The sequence below is a fragment of the Sander vitreus genome, chromosome 21 (genome assembly GCF_031162955.1).
Source record: "Sander vitreus isolate 19-12246 chromosome 21, sanVit1, whole genome shotgun sequence".
NCBI lineage: Eukaryota > Metazoa > Chordata > Actinopteri > Perciformes > Percidae > Sander > Sander vitreus.
The window spans coordinates 27066548-27094376 of record NC_135875.1 but is presented as its reverse complement, the minus strand read 5'-3'; the positions used below and the strand labels follow the sequence as shown (position 1 = coordinate 27094376).

The following is a 27829-nucleotide window of genomic DNA, read 5'->3' as shown; positions in this document are numbered from 1 at the left end:
AGGTATGAATTACCAAACAGTGGCTATTAGTGGCTTGATTACATTAGGGGAGGTATTTTGCCGGCAGTTATGATATTAGTTCTATAAGTTAGCACACTTACACAACCTGTCTCTCTTTGCCCGTCAGCTCCGAGATGAGGTTGTCTTCTGCTTTCTGCTTAGAAACGGTTCATTTACAGTTCACAGCAACTTAATATGATATAGTGTCTGTCTTTTGTTTGATATCTAGTGTCGGCAAAAAAATGCCTTTTTTAGTGAGTTTCCTCTAAGCGAAATGCTCTGAGTGGATTTAAGATGGGCTTTTATTGTGGAGGGTAGACACGGAAGAGCCAGCGTTATGGCAGCGTTTTTTTTCCTTAACCTTTATTGTATGGCCATTTAGTTTTATTCACAGTTTGTCAATACCCATTATTCAATTCTGTCCAAACTGCATCACATTTCAAAACCCAAGTTCATAGTGTATCCAGGAAGCCAAGTGTGAAGTAGATCGGATAAATGGTTTTAGGGATATTTGAAACACGCATGCACGCACGCGCACACACACACAGAGGGTCCTCAATTTTATATTTAGATAAAGACCATTTGTCTTGTAACATTAAACTAATTGTGATCTATTTGTCGTTGCCAGTAACTTTTGAAAAGGTTATTGAAGTCTGTTGTATTTCTTTGTCTGCAGGGGGATCGAGAAACATTTGAGAACTACTACAGGAAACAGAGGAAAAAACAGGCCCGGCTAGTACTGCAGCCACAGGCTAACATGGTGAGCAACATACAAGCAGGCCCAGATAGCATTACAGCTATCAGCAATATAGCAGCAGTGTCATGAAACACACATGTAATGCATATTTATGAAATTTAAAGGATCTTATTACATTTGTAGTCCATACTATTAATTAACATTCCTAACTTCAACTCTTATTTTAGTTTAGATGACGCAGCTTTGACCCACAAACGTAGCAAAGTTGATAGCCAGTTAAGGAAATAAACAAATAAGGCAGCAATAAACAGACCTTTCAAGTTATTTACTTGTAATGTTTGCAATTCACTGAAGTAAAAAAATATACCGTAAAAGGTTAAAGCGCTGAACTCGACTTAAAGCCACCACTGTGTGTGTAGCATTTGAAAAGTTCTGTTTTTGTTGCTTTCTAGTGGTGGTATCAAAAAGACACCATGGCAGAGAGCAATGCCTGCTTCTACCCCCATGCACTTCATTGACTTCTACCAGGATACAATACCTTACAATGCTATCAAAATAAAGTTAAAGATTATATAGTAAAATAGAATTTCTACTCATAGTGGCATTAAGTAAAAAGCAAAATAAAATATAGCCAAGTGTTAGAGAGTCAGATCAAATGGATGTGTATATATATGGGCATTGTTAAAAGTTAAAACATAATTCTTGTTTATTACTTGTTGCTGTTTGTCAACCAGCTGTCAAGTTTTAGAGGTTAGAATTTCACTGAATGCACCAACAACAGTTTGCAAAACAATCCTTGCTCACAAATGCAATATCATGTGATGACCACCACGTATATATAATATGTTAACCATTCATGTACTGTGTGTAAACATGGTTTTTTGTGTGTGCGTGTGTCCAGCATGAGACTGTGGAAGGCTACAGAAGATACTTCAATCAGATTGTAGGGTAAGGTCTTCCTCCCAGTTTCACTTCATTGTCACAGAACAGAATCTTTAACATCGCATTCTGCTTGTCTTAAAACTCTGTTTCATTAGTATGTCTAATCAAGTTTGTGTCAGTCTGTTCTGTTTGTTTTAATGTGAGCATAAATAAAAGTATTGAGATGTGTGTGTTTTCTGTGTGTGTGTCAGGTTCTTTGTTGTGGAGGACCATATCCTTCACGCCACGCGAGGGCTGGTGACCAGAGCTTTCACTGATGAACTGTGGAACATGGCCCTATCTAAGATCATCGCTGTGCTCCGCACGCACTCTGTAGGCCCACACACACACACACACACACACACACACACACACACACACACGCGCACGCACGCACAAACACACACACACACACACGCACACACACACGCGCATGCACGCACACACACACACACACACACACACACACACACACACAAACACACACACGCACGCACATATGCACGCACGCACACACATGCCCGCACGCACAAACACACATACACACACACACACACACACACACATGCACACACACACACACACACACACACACACATGCATGAACACACACTCAAACAGCAGGGAGTGGACTGTGAATGGGAAGAAGACTTTTTAGAGTTAATAGAGATAATAGATCCTGCTGTGGATCTATTTATCCTGGAAGAACCTTCATTCATTTGCTGACACACACACACACACACACACACACACACACACACACACACACACACACACACACACTGTGGAGGTCAGTGCACCCACAAACACACTAATGATGTCACTCTCAAGAGAAAAGGTCAAAACACACATACGCATGCTGCCAAAGAGGAGGTCATTGGGGCCTTAATGAGAGACAGATTGCAACAATAACAGCAGATTAAGAAGGCATATTCCTGACCGCTGGGCTCCAGTCAGTTGTAAATGACCCAGAGGATTATGCTAACAGGCCAGAGAATGGGCCACACAGCGTGGGGTGAGAAGACTAACAAAGGCCCTGGTCTCCCCCCTGGCCTCCAGCCCCTCTGCTGAGCCATGACACAGGCAGCTCCACATTGCCAGGGTCCTGTCCTTACAACCACTGCTTGACAACCCCCACAGGGAGAAAGTCTTTCTTATTCACTGTAAAATGTCCAAAACCTTATGGTATAATACAAGGTCTTCATACTGTTAGTTATCACTGGATTTTAATAAACAAATCCCAATTAGTTTCTTCTCTCCTCTAACAGTAAACTGAATACCTTTGAGTCGTGATCAAAACAAGACATTTGAGGACGTCATCTTGGGCTTTGAGAAACACTGATCAACATTTTTCACCATTTTCTGACACTTTATATATATATATATATGTGTGTGTTTATAGACCAAACAACTAATTGAATAATCAAGAAAATAATCAACAGTTTAATCAACATAAACATTATAGTTAGTTGCAGCCCTAAATGCACTTAAAATAACTAAAACATCATGTCATATTCACATATAGCATGGATCAGAACATTGTACATACAGACTAATAACACAAACTGTCCAAACTGGTGAGATCCCTTACTGCCACTGCTGTGATTTGCTGCTGTGTAGTCAAGTCTCCAGCTGATTGTTGGTGTGTGTGTATGTGTGTGTCTGAGTAAACAAAGAGGCAGGCGGCCGCTGCTTTACGTCAAATCTCAGGCTGTGTTCATTTGCTCTGTTGATTTACACACTCCTGTGTTTGGCAGGATCCTTGTGTCGGTGTTAAGGGACTCGACTGTGCTACTTTCAGGGTCATAAATCACTCGGCTTTCCAGAAAAATGGAGAGACTTTGTTGGTGTTGATTGACCCTTGGCTAAGCCCCTCCCCCATTAGTCACTGTTGCTATGCCTGTCAAGCTTTCTATTCCAGCACTTTATGTACACTGTTTACAATGATAACTGTGGAAGATTTCTCTCTTAATATCACAGTAATTTCCGTAACAATGAAGCTGTGTCCCAAATCACTACTTTGATCACCAATGTATTCCCTACATAATAAGGAATAGGGTGTTTACTCTACAGTGAGCAGTGAATTGAATGAGCATCATTTCACTTCATCACTCAACAATTTGACACTGAAAGTTGCGTACATGCTATGGACACTTCTCTTTCTATTCTGTGGTGGAATTTCCAGAAACACCATGTAGTAGTATGATGAGTGTCACGAATGATGAATGGAGAGGAGGCTTTTCAAGTTCTCAATGCTTGTGTTTATTAACAAAACCATCACCAAAACATACTCAAACCGAAATACAAAAACAGAATATCAAACTGAGGCAAAAAAAACTGCCAACCTTCCTTCTGCCTTCTTCTCCTGAAGCCCTTTTTAACTCAGCTTCCCCTAATTAGAACCTACCACCTACACAGGTGATTACAGGGTGAGCTATCCTGAGCAAGCACCAGTAACACTTAAGTTTCTCAAAACCTCATTACAATAGGATAGATCAGTTACTGCCAACATCACTATTTATACATATATGTGCACCCACTACAATAGGTACCCCAAATATTATAAACATCTACTACAGAACTATCTTACCGATTGTTCTTCACCTTAGGATTGCCCAGCCCCTCCCTACAGAAAGGACCTAATGAGGCAAACCTGCATCCACTCTCCCTGATTAAGCTGATGAGCAGCTGAGCTACCCCCCACATCACAGGCAGAACCACAGCCAACGCTATGAACCCATAAAACCTGCCGAACAGGCCTGTGTCAAATAAAGTAACAAGTACACAAACAATAACCTAAACATTAGTGATATTAAGAATTAAGCAGACACGAAACAGTCTTAATTTTCGGAACAGGGCCTAGTGAAAAGGGAGAAAGGCAGCCTTTTCACAATGAGACTAAAGGGAAAGCTTAGACATCAGATCATCAAAGGTCACAGGACAGGCGATGAGAGTATTCATCCAGTCTCTGATATCCAAACCTGTTCTGTCCTTGCCTTCCTGTCTCAATCAGGGAGTCTATGTAGACAGCTGCATGATAAAGGGATGTTTTGTTTCAGGACTATCTCCTTTTGGAGGTCAGTGGAAGCAGTGTAACAGGGCCTGGCATAGTTTATCATGCATCCCAGAACTATGCTCAAGGTGACCATCTTTTCTTTGGCGCCATCGATATCTTGAGATATCACATACTTGATAGTTGGGACTAGGGATATAAGCATCAGGAAAAGGCACAGGACCTCATAGAGTTGGGACAGCACTGCACAATGACACATGGTGGTTGTACTGTACTGCCTGCTTAATTGTCTCCTCAATTGAGTCTTCATTTAATGCTTCTGTGTAATTCATCAAGGTCTCCCGAATGACAATAGCAGACCAATCGATATTGTCCAGAGCACCGACCAATATTGGCTTTTTGAGAGACCGATTTTAGAGGGAAAATATTTTACATGTACCAAAATGGCTAATATTTTAATTATTTAATTTAATATATAATAAAAATAATAATTTTCTAATAAAAATAGACCTTTTCTATGTGGATCGATTGACCGATATGACTATGCAAAGGTACTCAGAAGGCCGCTCTCCTAAACAAATAGCTTTTGTGATGATATTTCATAGCAAATTCTTGGCTATGAAAGTAGCACTGGATTCCTACTGTAGGTAAACTAGTTAGCCAGCCAGGCTAACATTAGTCACTTACGACAAACTCACTGTTTAATCCATGCCTTATCCTGTATTCTTGGTTTGGGTAAGTGACATAAAAAAGACAACAACAGTTGTTGTTTGGGGGAAGGGTTTAACACACCATCATTTTGCTTTTTAAATGAATGAATTAACAGAGCAACTTCACACAGGATCTGCTACTCGGAGTGGTTAAGGCCATTTTGATTGTTATTCTATTTTAAAAGCAATCTCACATCTCTTACAAATCTCAGTAACAATTCTTCATACATGTTAATCATATTATTGTTGCTGCTCTCGTCATAGATTTTGTCCCCACGCATGCAACTTTTGAGTGTTGTTTGCTGATTATGATGTTTTGTTATTCCCAGTCATACTGTGATGACCCAGACCTGGTCCTGGAGCTGAAGAACCTCATAGTCATCTTCGCTGACACACTACAGGTTGGTTCAGAGCTGTACTTCCTTTGAAACATCCTGTGACTCTGAAGGCTGCAGAAGCACTGAGATGATCACCCTTTACTCTCTGAATGTGTGATGTCTGTGTTTTAGGACACTTATTGTTTCCCACAATGCACTGTAATATCTAGTGAATATCAATGCTTACTACAATATTAAAACTATACCACAATGCATTGCGAATTTCTGCCACCTAGCAACCAACAAGTAACGTAAATTAATAAGTCATAAACTCACGATACAGCTCATAATTTCATCGTTTTGTAGGTAAGGGGATGTCAAATAGCTAAATATGTGTTAGCTGTCTCCTGCTGGATTGTTGCTGGGAAGAATAAGGTAACGCTGACATAGCTATGACTAGCGATAGAGAATCAAAAGGAAGAATCAGAATTGGAATCAGAATTGTTCAAATCAAAACGTTCCCAACCCTACTGTGGGCGCAGAGAAAAATGACTGTGTAGTGTCCGATCGTGTTTTTTTCATTCAGCCCCTGACACCCTTGACTCTCTGGATGTGTGATGTCTGTGTATGTGTGTACAGGGTTATGGTTTCCTAGTGAACCGGCTGTTTGACCTGCTGTTTGAGGTCAGAGACCAGTACAATGAAACTCTGCTGAAGAAGTGGGCACTGGTTTTCAGGTGGGTTTTGTTGATGTGTGTGTGTGCGTGTGTGTGTGTGTGTGTGTGTGTGTGTGTGTGTGTGTGTGTGTGTGTGACTGTTTGTCTATAATTGCATTTCTGTTCTTTATTTTACATGTGAGATATTCACTTGAAACCAAGCAGGTAGGTGTATCATTGTGCTTATTTTGCTTCCTGTTACGGGTGGGCAATATAAACCTAGCACAAAAAGTAAGGAAATTTGTGTTTGGTAGATTATTTCTCTGTGGTAAGAATGATTTTTGGCAATAAATCTTATACCATTGGAAAGCCTGTTTAGTTCCCTTTCAAAAGGTGTCCCATTTGTAAGGAACATGCAGTTGTGGGAGGAGCAGCATCCTTGAGTATGTGGGTTGCACCCATGAAAAATTTGCCAACTCTTCTCTGCCAATGCCAAACAGCTTATTCTGCCATTGACTCGTTTGGTGTTTGGTGGATTGGATGATTGAAGTTTGAAGAAACAAGACATATTAACCACTTAGTTATTATATCCACATTACCGATGACTATCAAAAATCTGTAATATTTTGTGAAAGCACCAATTGTCAACCCTACAATATCGCCACCATATCGATATCGAGGTATTTGGTCAAATATATAGTGAATGAATTTTCTCCATATCACCCAGCTCTACTTCCTGTACAGCAAAGACATTTCACGCAATATAAAAAACAACTTGTTGTGTTGTTTCTTTAGAAGTTTCTATGTTGAAAATGAACATGACAGATATGCTGTGGAAGTTAACATTGGCGTCTGGTTGAATATCTAAAATCTTTTTTAATGCAGAGATATGTTATCATATACCTGCGACCGTGTGTATTTACTAAAAGCAGCACCCGTGGGTATATTGCTCAAAATGTGAAAATGAAACATATTATCCGATCTATCATGTGTGATCTATCATGTACGTTGATTCAGAGAGGTCGACTGCTAGATTGACTTTTAGCAAGAGTGAGAGCGGCCCACTGCGCTGTCGATTCATAACAAAAACGGTCTTAACAAAAACTGTCTATGTTTTCAAGGCAATATGGAGACAATGAAGTACCTACATTGTCTAGGTGCTTCTAGTCTCAATAGGAAATGCTTTTGCAGCTATGAAATTAGACAGTGAGTGCATCTGCATTCTGAACCGTTGATACGCATTCTGCACAGCTAGAAACTGACGTGTATTACTATAGCCAACATGGAACACTGGACGAAAGTCTGGATAAAAATGCACAAAAAAATCTAATCCTTTAATTACATTTACAGGTGACACATTTACTTATAATTCTCATAGACTTAGTAACTTATTTTTTTTCTTTTCTTTTTGGTATTCTTAATAAAATATCTCCCAAATGGGAAAACCAGGCTCAGTATATAAAACCGTGAAGCACGAACACTTTTAACACGCAACCACTTTCTCCCTTCACACACACGCGCTTGTGATTGGTCCAGATTGGTTCACACATGATAGTAGGGTAATAAATGTTGTCTTTTCCTTTTTAAGAAAGTCTTTATTGTGTATAAAGAAGAAATGAGCATTTGGCCAATGAAATGTGTTTTTGTTACTGTTACAAGATTGTTTCTCAAACTTCTTAGTCCATTTAATGAATTATCTCATCACACGTCATCTGAGGTCACCCTTTAACAACATAAGCCGGCAGATACATTTGAATTAAAAAAACAGGATAGAGTCTTCTTTTCATTCTACAAGAGCCTTCCATTGCTGATTCAGCTTAAAATACAATAAAAAGTTTCAATTGTTCTGTAACTTTTGGTCCAGGTAAGGTAACTTAATACTTTCAGAGAGTAATTTTCAGATTGTTGTCTTAACACATGTACAATTCTCCATGATGATTACTACATCATATTGTCATCTTTGAATGAAATATGATAACAATTGAACTAACTGTACTTTTAGAATACTTACTTAACAAAGAGGGAAATTCTCAAAGCTCTAATACTCGTACCAAAGATGTAAGTGTGCACTTAATTGTGTTATTTTTTCCCCCACAGGGAGATCTTTGAGTTGGACAACTACAGTCCCATCCCAGTGGAGACAGAGGAGGAATATAAACTGGTAGTCAGCCGCTTTCCCTTCCACGATGCTGAGATAGAGAAGGTAACAAGTTCAAGTACCATAGAATCACAAACCCATAGATCCAAAGAAAGACTACTTCTAGTTTTAGTTACTTCATTGTGCATGCATATAGACACATACAATTAAGAGAGCTAGAAAGTTGGTCCTCAGCAGATATTCACAAAGCAGACACACCTACACACCTTTTACCCTCCTTTAACTTCCACAACATTTATATTCACAGAATCATAATCTTGGAAGCATAGGAGTGAGACTTGAAATTCTTAATCTGGGTGTATATTAGATATTAATGGTAACGATCTAATACTGTTGGTGTGTGTGTGTGTGTGTGTGTGTGTGTGTGTGTGTGTGTGTGTGTGTGTGTGTGTGTGTGTGTGAGCAGCAGGACTTTCCAAAGAAGCTGCCAATGTCCCAGTCTGTCCCTCAGATCTACACACAGGTCAAAGAGTTAATTTACGCCAGCCTCAAGTTCTCTGAGTCCTTACACCGGAGGTTGGTCTCACAGAACATTTAGTATGGCTGTGTCCGGAATGAGTCACTGTTCCCTTTTTAGGGTGCTGTTACGTGGTCAGCCATTTCCAGCCGATGGAAATTCTGCCGGATTTCACTCTTTTTGGCCAGATGTCCGTCCCCTTCCTCTTTCTTTGTGTTGGCATTCTAACCTCTGGTGGATTTGTGAGGACTATGGTTAACTGCTCCTCAGATATCTGCAGGGTAAATCCAGACAGCTAGCTAGACTATCTGTCCAATCTGAGTTTTCTGTTGCACGACTAAAACTACTTTTGAACGTACACACGTTCCACCAAAACAAGTTCCTTCCTGAGACTATTTAGCAGAGGCAGCGTGGCTCTGCCTGGTGCTTAGTGCTGCCCATGACAATTGTGATTGGTTTAAAGAAAGGCCAATAAACCAGAGCACGTTTTTCTCCCATCCCGGAATGCTGTGTGGACTAGGGCAAAGCAAGACTACCTAGCAACCAACAAGTAACTTAGGATCATCGGTTCCAAATTTAACACACGCAAGTTTTGGTTTCCGTAGCGGCCACCCTACATTCAGCTTCCTGTTGTGTTGCAGCGATGGAGCACAGTAAGCGGTGCTCTAAAGTGTGCCTTTATTTTACGTTGAAAAAGCCTGGTAAAACTGTAAATCACCATTATATCAAAATAAAATGGTCCTCTTATCATGTGACCCGTTTCAACTCCACCCCTCAGAGAATCGGAATTGGAATCAGAATTGGTCAAATCAAAACGATGCCCAACCCTACTGTTAGCGCAGAGAAAAATGACTGTGTAGTGTCCAATGTTCTTTTCATTCAGCCCATGAGCTCACTATATAGTCTGCTACATAGAAGTCCCTGATATAGTGAGAAGGTTGCAGTAAAAGAGTGAATGATTCCGGACACAGCCTATATGTTCACTTTCAGTATGTCGAGGTGGACACTTGAACATATTACACGTATTATCTTGACTAACTTTTTGCCTCTTTGTTGTGAAACTGTGAAATATCTGGACTTGTAAGACATAAACTTTGTTTGTGTGTCCAGTTCAACAGAGATTGATGACATGTTGCGGAAATCAACCAACCTGCTGCTGACAAGAACACTCAGCAGCTGTCTGCAAAACCTCATCAAGAAACCTCACATAGGACTAACTGAGGTAGGAACAAGACTGCTGTTACTAATCACACACACACACACACACACACACACACACACACACACACACATCATAAGCGGCTGTGTCTCAGGAAGAAGAGTGGTCTTCCGCTTATCACAAAGTCGGTGGTTGGATCCCTGTTCCCTATAGTCTACATGTCATAGTGTCATTTGTAGGGCTAGGTATCGTTAAAAAATATTCTATACTGTAACTGATACCAAATACAGTGACTTTGATACCCATTCCTAAACAATCATTTTTTCTATACCAATTTTATGAAACAAAAAGAAATTACAAAATTACACGTTACGGCACACAATTTTTTGTTTATTTTTCAGCTCCTACTACGTGAGCCCCGTCTCTGTGTAACTTAGAGTTTTTCCTGTGTGTCTCTGCGACGTGTTACGTTAGACAGCCAATCACAGACATTATAAGATCTTGGCAGAAGCATGCTGCATGCTGATTGGCTCACTGATGCTGATGGGATTTACTCCTCCATCCATCCATCCATCTTCGTCCACTTATCCGGGGTCGGGTCGCGGGGGTAGCAGCTCCAGCAGGGGACCCCAAACTTCCCTTTCCCGAGCCACATTAACCAGCTCCGACTGGGGGATCCCGAGGCGTTCCCAGGCCAGGTTAGAGATATAATCCCTCCACCTAGTCCTGGGTCTCCCCCGAGGCCTCCTCCCAGCTGGAACACCTCCCTAGGGAGGCGCCCAGGGGGCATCCTTACCAGATGCCCGAACCACCTCAACTGGCTCCTTTTGACGCGAAGGAGCAGCGGCTCTACTCCGAGCTCCTCACGGATAACTGAGCTTCTCACCCTATCTCTAAGGGAGACACCAGCTACCCTCCTGAGGAAACCCATTTCGGCCGCTTGTACCCTGGATCTTGTTCTTTTGGTCATGACGGGATTTACTCCTTAGGTATTGAAATTGGTTATTGAATGACGAGGCAATTTTTAAACTCAACACTTTAGAGACAATTCGATCGGTGCCTATAAAGTATTGAATTCGTCACCCAGACCTAGTCATTTGACAGGATACAGACTTACCCCAAATTGCCCCCGATGGCTGTGGAGTGTGCTTGTGAATGTTTATGAATGTGTGACTGTGAATGGGTGAATGCTGGCTTGTGTTTTAAAGTGCTAAGAGTGGCCGCTAAGACAAGAAAAGTGCCGTATAAATGTAGTTCATTTACCTTGTAGAACCAAGAATTTAGTCTGAAGTTGTAACCTTCTTTGTGTAGCTGGTGCAGATCATCATTAACACCACCCACCTGGAGCAGGCCTGCAAGTATCTGGAGGAGTTTATAACAAACATCACCAATGTCTCCCCTGAAACAGTACACACCACAAGACTCTATGGCTTGGCCACGTTCAAGGTAAACTGTTTTTGTGTTAATTATACCGTTTGTTGCCATGTGTCTTGTTTCTGCTTTTCATCTTTTTCTAAATCACACAAACTGACCCAAAAGGTACTACACAGCACATTATTTTCTTTTGTCCTTGGTGCTGGCAGACAGTTCCAGGGCCTGGTGACAGGCTGTTCTGCTCTTACAAATAGCCCTGCAGTATTGTCTGCTCTTATTAAAAGCACTGCGATGCCAGCCATACCAGAGACAGCAGGCTAAATGAAAGCAGCATCAGCAGAGAGTCAAAACATTGATCAGCTCTCATGTGTTTGGCTGAGTTCTGATCATATGGTTGTTATCCTAATTGGCCATAGTACATGTCATGTTTATTGTGTGTCCTGTCTTATCATGTATTGTTATTTACACAAACGGACAGACACACACACACACACACACACACACACACACTGATTTTGGAAAAAAAGATTTTGATGATTTCTGACAAATTCATCTTAACTCATAATTATGTCAACATATATTATTAACTATATATTACAGGGGAACTCCAACAATTTCAGACATCAAAGTTACAGGTGTTAGGGAGTACTACTGTATATGTGAAAAAAGTAGTATAAAGCCTTTAGTGTCTCCAGAGGGAGCTGCGTGAAGTCTGATTAATGTCCTCAAGTGATGTCACTTGAGTCAGTGCCGGTTGGGGCTGAAGACTACAAGTTTGGAAATGGAAAGACTCTGGGGGTGTGGAGTTAGAAAGAAATGAGTTAACCAGACCTCTGGAGCCAGCTCCTCATCTCTGCTCCAGGCTAGCAGCTCGAGGGTACTAATCAAATCCAAACTGTCGGCATTCAAGTACATTACCCCTTGTAGGAAATATAAGGACCAGGAGCCAGATGTATACAACTATTTGTAGATTCATACTAATAACTGTCAAAGACAGAAATATGCATTATAATCTTTTTTGTCAGATTTATAACCATTTACATACTGATAGTTGTAGTGTTCTTATGTAACAAAGTACAGATACTTAGTTATTGTACTTAAGTAGAATTTTCATGAATCTGTACTTTACTTTGTTATTTATATTTCTGGAAACTTTTACTTTTACTACTAATAAAATGTATACTTTTATTCCGATACATTTCCCCTAAGCATCTTCGTTACTCGTTACTTGCAAAACATGTTTTTGTGCGTTGGAGTAAAAAGTTCTTTCTCACAAAAATTGACATTTCTGTTTCTGTTTTTCTCTTTTTTGTCAGACTTCAAATTTGATGTTTAAGAAGGTGTGGAAACCCTGAATATTATGCTTTACTATGAGGAAGTCACAATAAAGTCCAGGATCAAAGTTTTTATGTACATATACTTCTAATAATTAAGTACATTTAATTAAAAAAAAAAATACTTTTGATACTTAAGAACAGTAAATATCAGATACTTGAAGACTTTTACTCAAGTAATATTCTAAAAGGTGACTTTAACTTCCACCAAAGTCATTTTCTGATAAAATACTTTTACTCGTTTTACTCTAAGTACTTATACCTTTATTCAAGTTGTGCTTTCAAGTACTTTATACAAGACTGGATAGCTGTGCCTGCTCCACCACTCATTAGACCTGTCGGTGACAAGAATGGCAAAGAAGAAGTGTAATTTCACCGATTATGACACATAGTTAAGTCAAGTCATTTTATTTGTATAGCACATTTAAACCAACAGTTGACCCAAAGTGCTTTACAGGTAGAGCAGGGAAGGCAGAAACAGTATGCCTTGAAAATACATAATCAAGTGTGCAAGACTCCATGAATATAATTAGGCAAAGGTGAAGTCAAATAATATAACATAGAATAAAACAACAATAGAAAAAAAAAAAAGTTTACTAACATTTAAATGCAGCACTAGAAAAAGTCACACATTCCCACTGCCTGTTTGCCTCAGAACCTTCCCAAGGCTGACGCTTATTTCATGCACACCATATTCCCGCTGCATGAAATCCAAATTGTGTGTCCTAGTGACTGCTGTCAAGCAGGAAAAACAAGAATGAAACAAGAGGACATATAAAAAAAAAAAAAAAAAAAATACTGTAGCTGAGGTTCTCCAACAGCACCAGAGCAGCTGTCATTACACACGGCTGTGGCTATTTATAGTGGCCTATATCTGTATATCATCGTAGTGATAGCTCAATCATCATCATTTCAAATTGCTTCAAAATTCAGGATTTACAGGGAGATGGGGGTTCGAATTTAAGTAAAAAGTAATAAAATTCATCGCTCATAAATTGAATTCATTTTTATAAGTGCACCTTTGATTGAAATTTCACAGAAGGCTGTGTAGACTAAAACAGTGTTTTACTATCATCTAACCCGCAGCTGTCTAAGCTAAAACTGTGTGGATGCCTGGTCTGAAACATGCAGGAGGTGTTCTCACCGGCTTATTCTTGTTTTATAAATACATGTTTATGTGTGGAAAATGGCGTATGCATGGTTTTTGTCCATACAAATCATGTATACATCTGGCCCCTGGTTTTACAACGAAAAACAAATCTCTGGTTCTGCTGCATCGATTTTTTAACTGTGCATCAAGAGTTTGGCAGTGTTACAAGATTGCAATGCTAAATCAGTGGTGTGCTTTTTGAAGTACTTGTTGCTCTAAAAACTGTTCTAGATCAACTTCAAGCTAGTTTCAAAGAAGTAAAAAAATTCCAGGCTCAAATTAATAACCGTAAAATCAAGCTTACTCAGTAATATCCATGGTCTAGCGCACTAGCTAATGCTAGCACAACAGTTCTCCAGTTTGCTAATTGGAATTTTTTTTGTCTATTCCTAAATGACTATAGCTTTAAAATTGTATTTAGTCCCATTAAGGCTTGTCAAAGGGGCTTATAAAATATATTTTCCAGGATGCTCGTCACGCTGCCGAGGGAGAGATTTATACCAAACTCAACCAGAAGATCGATGAGTTCATCCAGCTAGCAGACTATGAATGGGGTATGGCTGAGTCGGACGGTCGTGCCTCTGGATACCTCATGGACCTGATCAACTTCCTGCGTTCCACTTTCCAGGTCTTCACACACCTCCCGGTGAGTCTCATCCACCACCCGCCAACCTGTGATCCATTGAACTTGCCACTTTTCTCTTGGAACTGTGGGACGTTGTGTTCTTGGTTTTTAGACCCATTTTATCTGCTTTCAAATTGCGTGTGACAGTTTTGACTTTGATGTTGTCGATACTAGGGATGTAATCATTCCTTTTTTCCATTTTCCCTAAACCCCAACTGTTTTCTGTTTTGCACATGTCCATCACATCCCTATTAAAATGTGTGTACTGTGTGAAAGTGAATTGTTTTACATTGGGAGTTTAAAGTTGAACTGAGTTTGTGTTGTGTTGGTTATCTGTGCATATGCATGGTAACTGTGCTGTTACTGACTCATAAACGGCTTTTGCACATACTGACATCTTCAACAAGACACATTTGGTGATATCAAAGTGTGAAGGACTTGGTCAGTAAATGTGTTTTGGCGTAGATAACAGCTGCAGCTCAGTCACTTCCACTCTCAGTGGGTCACTTGCCTGCTCTTCTCTCCAACATCTTTTATCATGTCTTGAATGAGTTCTAGCTCGTTTTCTGTTTTTCAAGAATGTCTCGTGTCCCCCCCCCCCCATCCACACCTCCTGTAATGAATAGCACTGTGACTAATTTGCTTTACTACCAGTTTTATTCCTTGATTATTTTGACTTGTCAAGCATGCAAGATATCTCTCGTTGAATTTACCTCCTCCTGTCCATTTATTGTTGCCACATTTCTTTTCCTGTCCTTTCCCTCTTTCCCTCCCCCTCCTCCATTTTTGGTTGGTTTGGGGGTGTGTCTGCTCAGAATAACAACAATGACCATGCGTCGATGTCGGTGAGTATTCCTGCCTGGTTGTTACAACACTATGCTGCCATTCTACAAGCAGAGGGGAGATACAAAAAGCATGCTTATGTTTGACTGTGGAAGCTCCGCTACTTCAGGCTTGTTGATTCTTCTGGCACCTGTTGTAACCCTTACGGAGAACATGTTTTAGTTATTGCGTTTTAGCAATACATCGTCCAAAGGAACTTTGTGTGAGAGGACCAAACAGCAGCCACCGCAGCTGAAAGCTAAAGCCAGAGGGGAAGATCCTCTAAAGACCGCTAGATGCTGGCCAAGAAAGCTTATTCACTTATCTAAGCCTCTCTCTCTTAAAATATCAAGTCAACCGTTATCTCCATAAGACATGGTTTCAGGGCTAAATGTCAGAATCATAAAGGACGTGGAATTTGCCTTGGCGATTGGTGCATACATACACAAACAAATGAACAATAAATACGTAAAACCGAGACAAAAATATACAAAATAGCTGTTTACTGTGTCTTGCTTATATGGACGTAAGTTTGGTTTCAAAAGTCGGGGGAGGCATGATTTCAGAACAAACTGAATATGTGTAGTTGCTATGAAATACTTTTTTTAAAGTCAGGCACAATAGCAACTGTCATCATGGGTGACAAAGTAATCTCAACTCAAAGGGCCCTATTTTAACGATGTATGCGCACGGCGTGAAGCGCCTGGCGCAGGTGCATTTAGGGCGTGTCCAAATGCTAGTTTAACGGTGGAAAAAAGGGTCGGTGCGCTGGGCGCATGGTTCAAAAGGATTGTACTTAGTGTCTTCATTAATCTTAGGTGTGTTTTGGGCGAACATGCAATCAACCAATCAGAGATCATCTCCCATTCCCTTTAAAAGCCAGGTGCATTTGGACCTTGGACCATTGCTGTTATGATGGAGGATTGGCTGAGCAGGAAGGAGAGATGTTCAGGAGAAGAAACTGATCTTCTCCTGCGTGAAGTGAAAGTGCGCTAGCAGATCATATTATAATACTATTTCACATTGTAATATTTTTTATCTTTTGCATGTGTGTGCTGCTGTGCGTCCCTGTGTGTGTAACAAGCATAGTGTGCGCGCGCTGTGCACGAGCCTAGGAGCATTTTACTAATGCTCTGTTAAAATAACAATGAAATGCTGCGTTATTGACTTTAGACCAGGTTTTTCTTGGTCAATGGCGCGATCACCTCCCGCTGCCTCAAGATAGCAATACGCCCAGAATGCACCTGAACACAACTCCCTGTAAGACCACAGATGGGCGCCGTGCATTTGCTATTTAAACGACATGGGCGCTGGATGGGGAAGTTCCACCCTACGAAGCAGTTCGATTGGTTGGAGTTAGGCATTGACCTCGAGTGGTTAAGGTTAGGATAGCTGATGGCCAGGGCATAGATCTGAACAAATCAGGTTACGTTACCTTGCGTAAGCGTGGACGCCTGGCCAATAGTAGTGTGTTAATGCTGTTGAAGGGCGGGTCTTGCCTAAAAGGGTTCCATAATCACGCCGCACATCCACACCAACAGATACAAATAATGCAACCTAGAAACGTTTTGTTTTGTTTTGTTCAAATAAGTCACATCAATAACATTTCCTGATATTATTATAGCATATTGCCTACATACAGGACTCCTGTGTCGGGACACAACTTTTATAGACAGAGAGAAAGTGTAATTAGTTTTGTGTTGTGATATTTTACACATATAAAGGGATGAATACTGTGGGCCTACATACCTTAGTATAAATGGTTATAAGTGCATGTGAGTGAATATTGACGTGCAAATGTATTGGCATTCTAAACTCCTATGGTTACCTCCTCCTCAGATCTCTGCAGGGTAAATCCAGACAGCTAGCTAGACTATCTGTCCAATCTGAGTTTTCTGTTGCACGACTAAAACTACTTTTGAACGTACACATGTTCCACCAAAACAAGTTCATTCCTGAGGCTATTTTGCAGAGGCACCGTGGCTCCGTGCGGAGCTTAGCACCGCCCACGAAGATTGTGATTGATTTAAAGAAATGAATAATAAAGAAATAAACCAGAGCAGGTTTTTCATGTTGTGTGGACTAACCAGACCTTTGTTTAGCTGTCATGTTTGTTTATAAAGAGAAACAAAAGTCACAAGGAAGTCTGTGAGACTAAAGACTTAAAGACCATGGTATGTGACAAGAAAGTCACCCTTTACTGACTACCTCCACACTAAGCCATCTAACAAAAAGCAGTCTGGTTGCTGTGCTAATGCCAAACTCATGATTTAGTTGTTTTCATTTACATATTTTCTGTTCAACAACTGAACAAATACAAAACTGGTTTGATGTAACTTTACTGCTACACAGCCCCTAACCAGACTCAAGTTATTGTTTATTGAAGGCTTCATTTCCCACGTCAACACTAAAACAATACAACAAATCAAGCTGGCATTCTGGAGAGCATTTTCAAAAAGCTCAAAAACAGTGACTTTGTGTGGATGCAAGGCCAAAAAAGAGTTTTCATAATTCAGTTTTAAAATTTTGCAGACTTAGTGACTGAGGGAAAGCCATGCATGGAGTAAAGCCTTTCTTTTTGTGGCACATCGGCGTGTGAATGCTCCCTGAGTTGGCTAACAGTCTATGCAGAGTCAGAAATTAACTTTTTTATCGAACAAACTTGTTAATAGGCTGAGATGTAATACCTGCTCAGAGTGAATGGACAGCCCTTATTGCTGCCCCACTATGTATCACTGTTGTCTGTCTGCCGGTCAATTGTCAGCATGAAGGATGTTAAAAGGGATGTTGTGGAGCTCAAACAAAGGAAAGCCAAATATTCTTTTGCTTTTGCAAGCTGAACACTCACATTTCTTACATCAAGCCTCTGTGGCTCTCCAGGGTTCAAAGAACAATTTTGCAAGGTACCATCAGTGATTTCTGTTTTCTACTTGCATACCTTTGATTATGGCAATTAACTGATTATCTCTCCAGTGTTGTTTTTAATAGGAGCGTTTCCTTATGTAACTTTGTATTTAAATAAGACTGCCGGCTGTGCATTATCCTTGACATTTGGGGCACCACATCATCCCTGGGTTTAAGAGTTTTTGCATGACTATCTGTGAGAATGGATTGTGTTGCGCTGCTGTTTTGTTCCTGTTTACCACAAATACTAACCGTAATTTACTGATGCATTCAAAGTTACTGTTAGCGTTTCAAACCCTTGAGGGGAGGTATAAATTATAGCAATTCCATTGTTTCAATTTGGATAAAATAGTTAAAACTTAACTGTTCACAAAAGGAGCAAAATCAAGAACACCTCAAGTAGTCGAAACGCTCACGATCCCTATTTATTTATGATATGTGTATTAGCTTATGTGATGCCTTACCTGCATGTGTTGGGCTATTTGTGGTTTTGGTTTTATGTGTGATGTTTTGCAAAGAGCACATGTTGGAAAATGAATAGCACTGTAAATGGTCTCATACCTTTCTGTGACCCAATGATCATTTCCTTAATTAATTGCAAGTTTTAGCAGATATCCACGGTAAGGTGAGAGTTCATGACATAAAAATCTCTTAAAAATAAAAACTGTCCTGTATAGTTAAGCATAGTTTTTTTATGTGTGAAGATTTCCTTTGCACCGTAGCTTATTATCAGGCTTGAACGGGGGTTGGGAACCAACACTAAACCCAATATCTATAACTCAATAGCACTCAAACCCATACCTTTTGTCAAAGATTCTTTCTATATACTTATTCTATACTCATCAGTTCTTACTCCTGGTGGTGTTTCGCCATGTCTGACCTTAACTCCAATGCATAACGGTTCTTTGATAGAAAGTATCTCCAATGAAAAATATTCAGAGTAATCGGAGTAACTGGGATGATTAGATACCACTAGGGGTGAGTGATTTTTGGGATTTGGGGTAACTGAAACAAAACATAATTAAAATCAATAATGTAAATTGAATTCCTCATTCTTTGTCTTCATCTTATCCGATGCATCACTCCTCTTTCACTCGAAAAACCACACACACATGAGAGGTTCCTGCTTTAAGGACAGAGCACTAATCACTAATAAAGTCATAATGGCATTCATCAACAATTTTTGTACCACCAAACACCCACATGCACTGTCTTACTGCTTTTGTCTATGTTTATGTGCATTGCGTCTTGCTTCTATGTCCATAATTCATTGCCATTGGCTATTGCTATTGCAGTGTGTATCGACATTATGCAGGATATCGATACAAATCACTGCTTCAAAAGCTTCATGCACCTTGCTGTCTGCACTTACATGTATGTATAGATTAGGATTAGGGATGCACCAATACAGATGCCAGCATCTGGTATCGTTCTGATGCCGTGTGCATGTACCTGTTCTTGTAATCATAAAATGACTCCGATACTACCACACTCAATACCACCTCATAGCAATGTGACAATAACTTCTCTGTTGAGCAGGTATAGGCAGCGGAAGAGGAGCAATGCCAGCCGTTTGGAGATTTTGGGCTGTAAAAATAACAAAGGCTCTTACCCAATATATGATTGCAGCTGAGATTGGAGCTGAGATATGAGATTGCCAGCCGTCAGCACATCACAGAAACTAGAGGCGTTGAAAATAATCATTGCATCACGATTCTGACTTGGACGATTCTGCATCGATGCAGTGACAGACCATAACTGATTATTGCCTACTGATGTTACTTGTTGATTTTCCGCTCGCTGCTCTTTTTGTTTCTGTTGTCTGCTGTGTTCAGACTCCACTACATTCAGGAAGTGTCTGTTTTAAAAGCAGATACAATAAAAAGGGGAGTTTATATATACTATATGACTGCTTGAATTTGTTAATGAAAACTGTGTAGCATTATATAATAATATTGAGGAGGTGATGCATCGTGATATCGTATCGATTTGAATCGTTGACAGGATAATCGTAATCCAATTGCGACACCAGTGAAAATTCACACCACAAACAGAAATGCTCAATGGTGTTTTTTGCCTCCAACAGCGCCTTCCAGGCAGCTAACCCTCACCTTAACCCTAAACATAACCATTGCTGCGCTGCCTGGGAGGAGACGTTGGGGGCAAAAAACACCAAAGACCAAACAGAAACCGTGTTTCCATAGATGCTTTGTGAAAAAGCACATTAGCAGCCTTTTGCCCGTAAGCCACTGATATTTGGAGTAGCAGTGTCAGCCCAATGTCTCTCATCAGCTTAACCGGTATAAACATGAAGATATATGAAGCGATATTTCAATCTGTTCCATCTGCAACGCTGTTTTAACAACCACGGCGCTACTCTTTTTGGTTTGTTTTTTTAAACAAACAAGCTTAGACAAATGCTTTCGACTGTTTATATAGTTTGCCACAAGTCTTTAAATTCGGATAAAATCTTGTGAACTTAGCCGGCCGTAAACAAACCATCCTCTCTGCTGGAGCTGGTAACACATGGCTACTTAATATGCACCTGAAACACATCATTGGACTTTGCGTTCTTCATTCTTTCTAAACTTCACTCAGTATTTTGATATCAGGAATGAAATGATTGATTTTATTGACACTAGCTCAGGGAAATGTCCAGCCCATGGGCACTGTGCTTTGAATAGAAAGAAGGCAAGGTACTTTGAAAATACTGCTTTGTTCTAATTGACAACACTATCAGAACAGGTCAAAATCATCTGTGTTTGAAAACACCCTCAGACCTCAGAGGGATTATTAAGTACTCATATAGGCAGTGTTGGTCATCTTACTTTAAAAAAGTAATTAGTTACAGTTACAAATTACTTCTGCATATAGGTACTCTGTATCGGCAAGTACCCAAATGTAAGTACCTGTACTTGGTCTTAAAGAAGTGGTATCGGTGCATCCCTAATTAGGATACATGGTGCAGAGAAGGTAGACTGTCTGCAGTGAGTGTTGCCTGGCCAGTCTTCAGTCTTGTGCTGCGCTTGCTGACGTTTGCAGCAGCGACTCCCATTTTGGTTTGGTCGTGGTTCAAAACAGACTTGTCTTGTTGGCAATCAACTGTTCACTTTGCCTGTGTATGCCCGGTCTCAGACAATCTTTCCCTGAAAGTCAAGTGGTGTTTACCCAAATAGCCAACCTCATTCTCTGTTTTTCTCATCCCCATCCTAATCTTTCCTACACCTTTCCATCTTTCCCTCCTCTTTTGTATCCTCTCATCCTCTGTCACCTTCCTTCACTTCCCTCCTTTCCCTTGTCTCTCTCTCTCTCTCTCTCTCTCTCTCTCTCTCTCTCTCTCTCTCTCTGCAGGGTAAAGTGGCACAGACAGCTTGTATGTCAGCCTGCAAGCATCTGTCCACATCACTCATGCAGATGCTGCTGGACACAGAACTCAAACAGATCAGTATGGGGGCCATTCAACAATTCAACTTAGATGTCATTCAGTGTGAATGTAAGTATAAATAAATGTAATGTTGATTGATTTATTGATATTATAACTTTATGTTATATCTACAGGGCTGCAAAGTCTTCAAATAACTTGGAAGCTAAAAAAAATGGAAGCATGTTTGCATGTGATCACAGAAAGTACAATTGGAAAGAAACCCTGTTCATTTTTTATTTTCTAGCCAAGGAGTCAAGCATTTGCAAACCAGATGTCTTGCGAAAAGCCCATGGATATTTCATTAATTTAAAGGAGGCAGCAGTGCAAATAGGTAGTTAGAAGAAGAAAACAGAAATGAAAAAGAATTTCATATTACATTCAGGCTTACTATCTCATGTGCTACTGCCCAACACTGGCAGAATAGCACATAGTTACTGTTCAACACATATAGAAACACAATTTAAACACACACTTTACATGCACAATAAACAGACACTAAAGTAAATAATTTTAATTCAGAAATATTAAGTATTTTGTTAAAACTTCATAAAGCATCACCCAGACACTAAAGTCAGCAAAGTGGAGCACAAAACTACATGCCTGGGAACCAGAGGAAGCTGCAAGCTCATGTTTTATTTGCTCTGGCAGATGCATCTGGACCCCCCTCCCTTTTGAAATGATTACCAAAAACAAGCGAGATGGGTGCAGCTGAACTTTTTTATTGAAGCCACTATTGTGTCAGTATTGAACGAACTGGGCGGTTTATTTTTGCTAAAAGAAGACTGCACTTGAAGCTTTTGTGGAGAAGAAAGATGTTTGCCATACTTCTGACATTTTAAGTTTTAGCTGTACAGTACAGCTAAAACTTAAAAAGTATATGAAGAGTCATACATTCATGCAATATCCCCATAGTCAAGTACACACATTTTGTAGACTGGAGAATTGTCGTCTGACAAGCAGAAAAGAAGCAAGATGTATTTCTATACAGAAATCCCAATTTGTATTTTAATATAGTAGTCCACATGGTCTTAAGAGAATCATCAGTGACTTTGAAAAATGACATGCATTGTTTTGTCATTTCAAACAAGCATGTTTCATTAGCGAAAGATGAGTGAAGATTTGTCACATTGAAAGATGAGCCTGTCTGTGGCATATAACCCTTCATCATCTGCATGAAAATGTATATTACAATTTGAAGTGGCAGAGATGATAGAGATACATATATATATATATATATATATATATATATATATATATATATATATATATATACACATACATACATACATACATACACACACACACACACACACACACACACACACACACACACACACACATATGGACCATTCATCTATCCTGAAAAGAGTAGTTTTTTTTCAAATGATTTTGATAGGTCAATAGTAAGTGCAGCATGTTGCTGATACTACAGGGCATTATTTCTTACAAGTACCACAGCTGTTGTTGTGGTCTCAATCCTGACTGCTGAGGTTGTAATACATTATTAGACATTGTATATTGTATATTGGGACTTTTGTCTGCAGACAGACAGAAGGCTTTTTGAGTGGCTAGTTATACCTGACAGATACAATGGCCAGCCCAATATATCTACCAATATTGTCTTATGGCAGATATACCTGTTTTGGCATGTGTGTCAGCCAATAAGTAACAAAAAATTGCAGTACAGAAATTCCAATAAAGATATGTTTGAGGTCATTTTGGAAATTGTGACACCATTTTTTAGTTTGTCCACCAGAGAGCACTAGCAATATTGGTTTCAAACCTGTTTTATGTTTGAAAAAGAATTATGTTTGCTGATATATCGTTATCAGAGTTTTTTAAAACTCTAAATTATCAAAATTGGTACCGGCCTCAACAAATCACTGGAGGTCAGGCTCTAGTGGCGAGCATGCTGTTCCCATCTCATCAAAGCTTTTCAGTTGGTGAAGATTTAGATTTGTCACAAAAAATGTAATCCAAAATGGATTAATGTTACAATCTTAGTTACAAAAATTACTAGCATCCCAAAATCAGAGGCATTTTTATACTTAGAGAAAGTGAGTCTAATTGTGTTATTTTCATTGAGATGTATTTTAATCCAGGTTTTAATTGAATTACTATAGACCTCCATCTCCTCTGTGTTTATATGTGGTACCAGCACTAAGAAGGGGACCCGGAGACACAGTTTTTGACACTAGCTTTGTGTACTGTATTCTAACAATGTAATTGTTGTCTGATAGTATTTTTGTTTTTTTCAGTGTTTGCCAGTTCAGAACCGGTCCCCGGCTTTCAAGGAGACACGCTCCAGCTGGCTTTCATCGACCTACGACAGGTAAATGTCTCACTGAGCAGTATAAAAGAAAGTCACTTATGAAATACTTGTGTAATTCAATTCAGTTCAATTTTATTTATGTTATAAATTCATTACAAGAGTTAGCTCAAGACACTTTACAGATAGCAGGTCTAGACCACACTCTATAATTACAAAGACCCAACAATTCCAATAATTCCGCCAAGAGCAAGCATTTAGTTTCAGGTGCATTCAGTGGCGAGGACAAACTTTGAAACCTCGGACAGACCCAGGCTCTTGGTAGGCGGTGTCTGATCGTGCCGGGCAGGGGTACGATTAACAGTGACAATTTTAGTCTCATTAAAGATAAGGGAAATATGACTAGAAATACTAGGTACCACAGTAATCCAAGGAAAACTGCAAGGCGAGAAAACATAAGGACTTCGGGGAATAAACTCCACAGAACTAAGCTAGTAACAAGCATTTCTGGGGCATGAGTGCACACAGATGGAAAGAGACAGTGTAAGCAGAATTAGCCAGTGTAAGTTTAGGACAGCTTTACTAACTGTGCTAATGTTTCTCTCATGTTAGTTATTTCATTAATGTGTTGACGTTTTTTGAAGGTTAAGTTTGTATGTTGTAATGTCAAGTCTTCTACAAATTCAGTTTGTAGAATTATAAGACAATCCTGGTGTAAATTGTTGCAGTCGGTGTTGTGTTATGATATGTTACGTTTTTTTTATTTGAATAGATACAATTCACCAAAGTACATTAACCTTCTATAAAACAAGGAGAAATGTAATCTACCGGGTTTTTAGCAAATTGCTATTTCCCGTCCGTTGTCTCTGAGCAGTATTTGATGCCTAAACTGTAAGGGAGTTTTTTTGTACAGTATGTCTAAAATTTCCAAGGTTAAATTGTAGTGGGTTACCCAGATTTTTAATATGCTTTTTGAAGTCAAGAGTTGGATCAAGAGTGACACCCACATACACATTTTGCCCATTTACGCAGATGTCAGACAAAGTTTGGTATCTATTGGAAAAGTACATAGTCTTTTCAACATTTAGAGAGAGACAGGAGTCATTTAGCCATTTAGCAACATTTTCCGCTTTCCTTGCATTTTTCCCCATGGGTGTGTAGCACAGTGTCATCAGCATGCATCATGATTTCAACATCATTGCAAAAGGATAGGAGATCACTGATGTATATACTGAAGAGCAGTGGTCCTAAAATCAAGCCTTGTGGCAGTGGTCTTAAAATCGAGCCTTGTGGCACTCCCATGGTGCAAGTTTTTAGCGGTGATCATTTATTTCTTATCGGCACACTGTTGTCAGAATCAGAAAAGGTTTTATGGCCACAATAAGTAGACTTATGTGGAATTTGCCTTGGTGGAAGGTGCATACATAAACAAGCAAACATATTAAACATTAATATCAAATAAACAATAAATACAGAAAAAACAAATATATACATCCGTGGCATTGTTGGTGAGGCCGACTGCAAAGGAGAAGTTTGTTTTTTTGTGAAGTTTTAGTCCTGATGGACTGCAGCCTCCTGCCAGAGATAGATGAATGGATAGATAGATAGATAGATAGATAGATAGATAGATAGATTTTTATTGATCCCAAAAAAATGGGAAATAACGGTGTTGCAGCAGCAAAATATCAGACACACAGCACACATACAGCGTAAACATTAAATATTAAATAATAGGAAACAATATACATGAAATAATAATAGAATACTACACGAGCAATATTTAAAATATATACAATTTGGAAATAAAATGTACAACTTTTTCAATAGATATAGACAAACTTAATGTGCAAGTTGGGGAGTAAAATGTACAATTGTTTCACTAGTAATGATAGGATGTAGATGAACCTGTTGTGCAAGGTTGTGCAAGGTGCATTCAGTGCAGTTGTGATGTATATGAGTCTTATCTCACACTCAGTGAGTGTTAAAAGTTGTATTGCCTGTGGTAGGAATGATTTCCTGTAGCGGTCCGGCGACATCGAAGCTGTCGGAGCCTCTTAGAGAAGGTGCTCCTCTGTTGGACCAGTGTGGGGGGGGTGGAGAGGGTGGTCAGGGTTATCCATGATAGATAACATAATAACATAGTTTGTTCAGTGACCTCCTCTCCACCACAGCTTCAAATGTCTCCTGTTAGCAGCCAATAATGGAGCCAGCCTTCCTGATCAGTTTGTTCAGTCAGTTTGTGTCGCTGGCTCCGATGCTGCTGCCCCAGCAGATGGCGGAGGAGAACAGAGCGCTGGCCACAACAGACTGGTAGAACATCTCCAACATTCTGCTGCACACGTTGAAGGATCTCAGCTTCCTCAGGAAATACAGTCTGCTCATCCCCTTCTTGTAAACAGCAGTGCTGTTGATTTTCCAGTTCAGCCTGTTGACGATGTTGACACCCAGGTATCTGTACTCCTCAACCATGTCCACATCTCCACCCAGAATGCAAAGGGGCTGCGGAGCTGTTCCCTTCCTCCTGAAGTCAGTCACCATCTCTCTGGTCTTATCCACATTCAGCAGCAGGTGATTCTTACCAGACCACTCCACAAAGTTGTCCACCAGCAGAGGGGAGGGGTTCAAACTGTTTGGGTCCAGGGTGAGAGGGATCGGCTACAATCTTTCGTCGGACACTTAGATATGATTTGATCTAGTTTTGTGTAGTTATGGAAAGGTTGTAGTTAGCCAGTTTAGTTAAGTAGTATTGGATGGTTGTTTACAGCCCCTCATTCTCAGTGTCTCTGGGTCAGATGTGTGGGGGGGGAGGGTTGTCCCTTTTGACACCACCGCTGGGACGCCAAAGTCAGACATTTTTTTACATCCTATACACAGTGACTTTAAAGTTGTGGTCCATAAGGTTGTTTCTAGCAGCAGCTTTGGCAGTAAGAAGTAATTGCAGGCGGACCTCTGGGATCTCATCTCCCAGAGTTCCTTTTGAAAATGAACAGTGTATGTTGTCGGTAGATTGGCACCTTTGAACTGTGCAGTGCCTTCACATACTCTAGTCCACACTGATAAAAGTGTAGTCTAAGATGAGCTAATACATCCATGAAGATTAGAGCCGTGTAGGGAAACATGCAGCTGTAGAGATGATAGAGCCGAGGAGGCAGCGGCTGGCTAACGTGGCCAATAACTAACTAGCTAGTGGGATTCTTCACTAAGATGGTCAGGGAGGTGCGATTTTTTTCACAGTAAAGCCATCCTGCCACAGAGGGTAGAGATGGCTTCACTGTGGAAAGCATCGCGCCTCCCCGACCCCCTTGGTAAGTAATCCCCCTAGCTGCGTTAGCACTGTTGACAGTGTTAGCAGTCAAACGAGAGGAGTGCACTTAGTCGGTGTCTGTGTCCCACCTGAGCTCCACACATAGACCGGCAGAGGTTGACATGTGATCTCAGCCGATCAGCTCGGTCCTCTTGTGAGAGTGGGAGTTTAGTTTTGTGTTTATTTTTCTTTGGACTCAAAGTTCTTTCTCTGTCAGTCAGCAGTAATGAAATGTAGGTGCCCGATTAACATACGGTTATGGTTTCTTTGCATCTTTCCTTGTCGGAAGTTTCCAATTTCCGAGTCCAATGGAACACAGCATAATGGGCAGTGACAAGCTCCACCTTGGCAGACCATGGGGCAGATGGGGAGACCAACCGCTGCTGACTGACGTAAAAAGCATCACTAACTATGCGCTGTATTTGAATTTAGGGCAGGAAAGTCGCCCCAGACACTCAGATTGTATTACTTGGCAAAGCAGCAAATATAAGCGCTTTCATTAGTGGGTCATATGCTCAATCACCATTGTTTAACT

The 27829-nt window shown here is 40.1% G+C and overlaps 1 protein-coding gene across 2 annotated transcripts in view; it reads left to right on the top strand.

The window, feature by feature from the left end:
• The window catches only part of exoc6 (exocyst complex component 6), a 102040-nt gene that overhangs the window by 49409 nt on the left and 24802 nt on the right, over window positions 1-27829 (top strand). Inside the window, exons 10-22 of one of the 2 annotated variants that reach the window (XM_078279717.1) lie at window positions 677-760; window positions 1599-1645; window positions 1831-1951; window positions 5671-5742; window positions 6298-6395; window positions 8412-8517; window positions 8879-8988; window positions 10040-10151; window positions 11400-11534; window positions 14413-14592; window positions 15387-15416; window positions 21649-21790; window positions 23980-24053. In XM_078279717.1, the coding sequence (XP_078135843.1) occupies window positions 677-760; window positions 1599-1645; window positions 1831-1951; window positions 5671-5742; window positions 6298-6395; window positions 8412-8517; window positions 8879-8988; window positions 10040-10151; window positions 11400-11534; window positions 14413-14592; window positions 15387-15416; window positions 21649-21790; window positions 23980-24053 (1311 nt within the window). The remainder of the gene's footprint in view (window positions 1-676; window positions 761-1598; window positions 1646-1830; window positions 1952-5670; window positions 5743-6297; window positions 6396-8411; window positions 8518-8878; window positions 8989-10039; window positions 10152-11399; window positions 11535-14412; window positions 14593-15386; window positions 15417-21648; window positions 21791-23979; window positions 24054-27829) is intronic. The other variant, XM_078279718.1, reaches the window with a different exon arrangement.